The following is a 2,250-nucleotide window of genomic DNA, read 5'->3' as shown; positions in this document are numbered from 1 at the left end:
CCAGCTAGCCAGCTAGCCAGCTAGCTGGCCAACTCTCCTCCGCTCCCGCCAGCCCGCTAGTCATCTAGCTAGCCAGCTGGCTAGCCAGCTAGCCAGCTGGCTAGCCAGCTGGCCAGCGGGCTAGCTAGCTAGCGAGCCAGCTAGCCGTCCTGTTTGTGGCCGTGGGGCTGCTGCTGCTGCCGCTGCTGCTGCTGCTGCTGCTGCTGCAGCAGGGCCCTCTGCTCCGGGGGCGGCTGCCAGCCGTGAGCAGCAAACAGCAGCGGCAGCTCTTCCAGAAAAGCCTTGGGAGCTTCAGCAGCAAAATGCTTTGCTGCAGCAAGAGATATGGCTTGCTGCAGCGGCTGCAGCAGCGCGGGGCCCCCCGCGCTGCGGTACCGCGGGTCCGCCTCGGGGTGCTTCGCCAGCAGCCGCCGCAGCAACGCCTCGTCTGCAGCAGCAGCGCAGCAGCAGCAGCAGCAGCAGCAGCGGCGGCGTTCCCGGGAAGTTTTGGCAAATTTGAAGTGGATTTTTATTTTGTTGAGGGCTTTTGTTAAATAAAACCTTTAAAGTTTTGATTTGTAAAACTTTGAAAAGTTTTATTAAATGAAACTTTTGGAAATGTATAATGCTTACGCATTTATACAGGAACAGGAATATTATATATAATTATATATTTCACAACTGAATTATATTTACGTTGTTTGTTTATAATTCATTTACTTATTTATTTATTTATTTATTTTTAATTATTTAATTGCATTTGCGGGGAGCGCTCGGGTGTACGTACACCCCAAAAGCGCAGACACAAAGGCCGGAAGCAGCCATTTGCTGCTGCTGCTGCAGTGCAGCAGCAAAAGCCAGCAAAATGTCTCATAAAGACTTGCAGCATTTACGGCAAATAAAATCAGCTGCCCTTCAAATACACTCCTGCTGCTGCTGCTGCTGCTTTGAGCAGCAGCACACTTGGCCGCCGCAGCAAGCAACGCCTTCGCTAATGCATGTGGACCTCAAACAGCAACAGCAGCAACAGCAACAGCAGCAGCAGCAGCAGCAGCAGCGGTAGGAGCAGCGGGTGGCTTGCCTTCTTTCTTGAAGTAGACAGTTTCCTCGCCCGACCTTTTTTGCTGAAGAAACTTGACGCCCGAGAAGAGCCTGGGGGTGCCTGCTGTGGCTGCTGCTGCTGTTGTTGCTGCTGCTGCAGTTGCGGGGGGTCCCGCTGCTACTGCTGCAGCACTTGTTGCTGCTGCAGTCGTTGCTGCTGTGGGGCGCCTTGCGAAGCCCCGGGTGGCCACCGTGAGCATTTTGCTGCGAGCTGTCTATACACCTCAAGACTGCACAGTGAACGACTCGTTTGCCCCAGCCAGCAGCCAGGGAAGCATTTAGAAGAACAAAAAGAAAAGAAGTGACGAAAAATAAGCAGCTGGGAGTCGCGGGGAGGGCGCTGGGGTGTACATACACCTGGGCTTTTCAGGTGTACACGCAGCTCCTGCAGCCGTGCGCAGCCAGAAACGGCAGCCTCCGGCACTCGGGGGTGCACAGAAGCGTTTCTAATTTCCTTTTTGCAAATTTAGAATATTATTTAACAAGTTCTCTTCCAAGAAGAAGAGAAAATGCAGCAGAAGAACCAAATCCACTTGCAGCAGCTGCTGGGGCTGGGGGCGCCGAGCGCCGCACAGCAGCTGCGCCGCCCCCGTGTCCTGCACACAATCCCCGAAATTAGGGTTTAGGGTTTAGGGTTTAGGGTTTAGGGTTTTTCCACTGAGGGCTTCGGTTGAGGCCCGAGGCTGCGCAGCAGCGCCTTAACTTCTGCGGCTGTCGGCTCGCGCCTTAGCCGCTGAGGTGTATGTACACCTCAGCAACCCTAACCTCTTGCCCCCGTTTTCCTGTTTTGCTTTTCTGCATTTCTGCTGCCATTACATTTTCCAAAAGCTCCTTTTGCTTCTCCCTGGCCGCGCATGGGGGTTTGCAGCGCAGCGGCGAGGGTTTTGGGATTAGGGTTTAGGGTTTAGGGTTTAGGGTTTGGTCAGAAGATGAGCGGGGCCCTCGGCTTCGATCTCAGGGCAGAAACAGACGCCCTAAGAGCCAAGTACATCGAGGTGGGACATTCTGGCCTTGCTGTTGTTCTGCTGCTGCTGCTGCTGCTGCTTAGTTGCTGCTGCTTCTGCTTAGTTGCTACTGCTACTTTGTTGCTGCTGCTGCTTTGTTGCTGTCGCTGCTTAGTTGCTGCTGCTGCTGTGTTGGTGCTGCTGCCTAGTTGCTGTTGCTTTCCAT

At 54.0% G+C, this 2,250-nt stretch overlaps 1 protein-coding gene across 1 annotated transcript; it reads right to left on the bottom strand.

Annotated features, from left to right (window-relative positions):
• Window positions 1–140: 140 nt before the first annotated feature.
• Window positions 141–1,280, bottom strand: ETH_00032855 (uncharacterized protein; the record flags this gene model as incomplete). Its single annotated transcript, XM_013379023.1, has 2 exons — window positions 141–427; window positions 1,061–1,280. 2 exons carry the CDS (start codon window positions 1,278–1,280, stop codon window positions 141–143), a joined length of 507 nt encoding a protein of 168 aa, XP_013234477.1.
• Between the last annotated feature and the right edge of the window lie 970 nt (window positions 1,281–2,250).

The sequence above is a fragment of the Eimeria tenella genome, genomic scaffold (genome assembly GCF_000499545.2).
Source record: "Eimeria tenella Houghton genomic scaffold, Eth_scaff1314, whole genome shotgun sequence".
Taxonomy (NCBI): Eukaryota; Apicomplexa; class Conoidasida; order Eucoccidiorida; family Eimeriidae; genus Eimeria; species Eimeria tenella.
The sequence above is the reverse complement of the archived record's forward strand: the minus strand, read 5'-3'. Positions and strand labels throughout refer to the sequence as shown.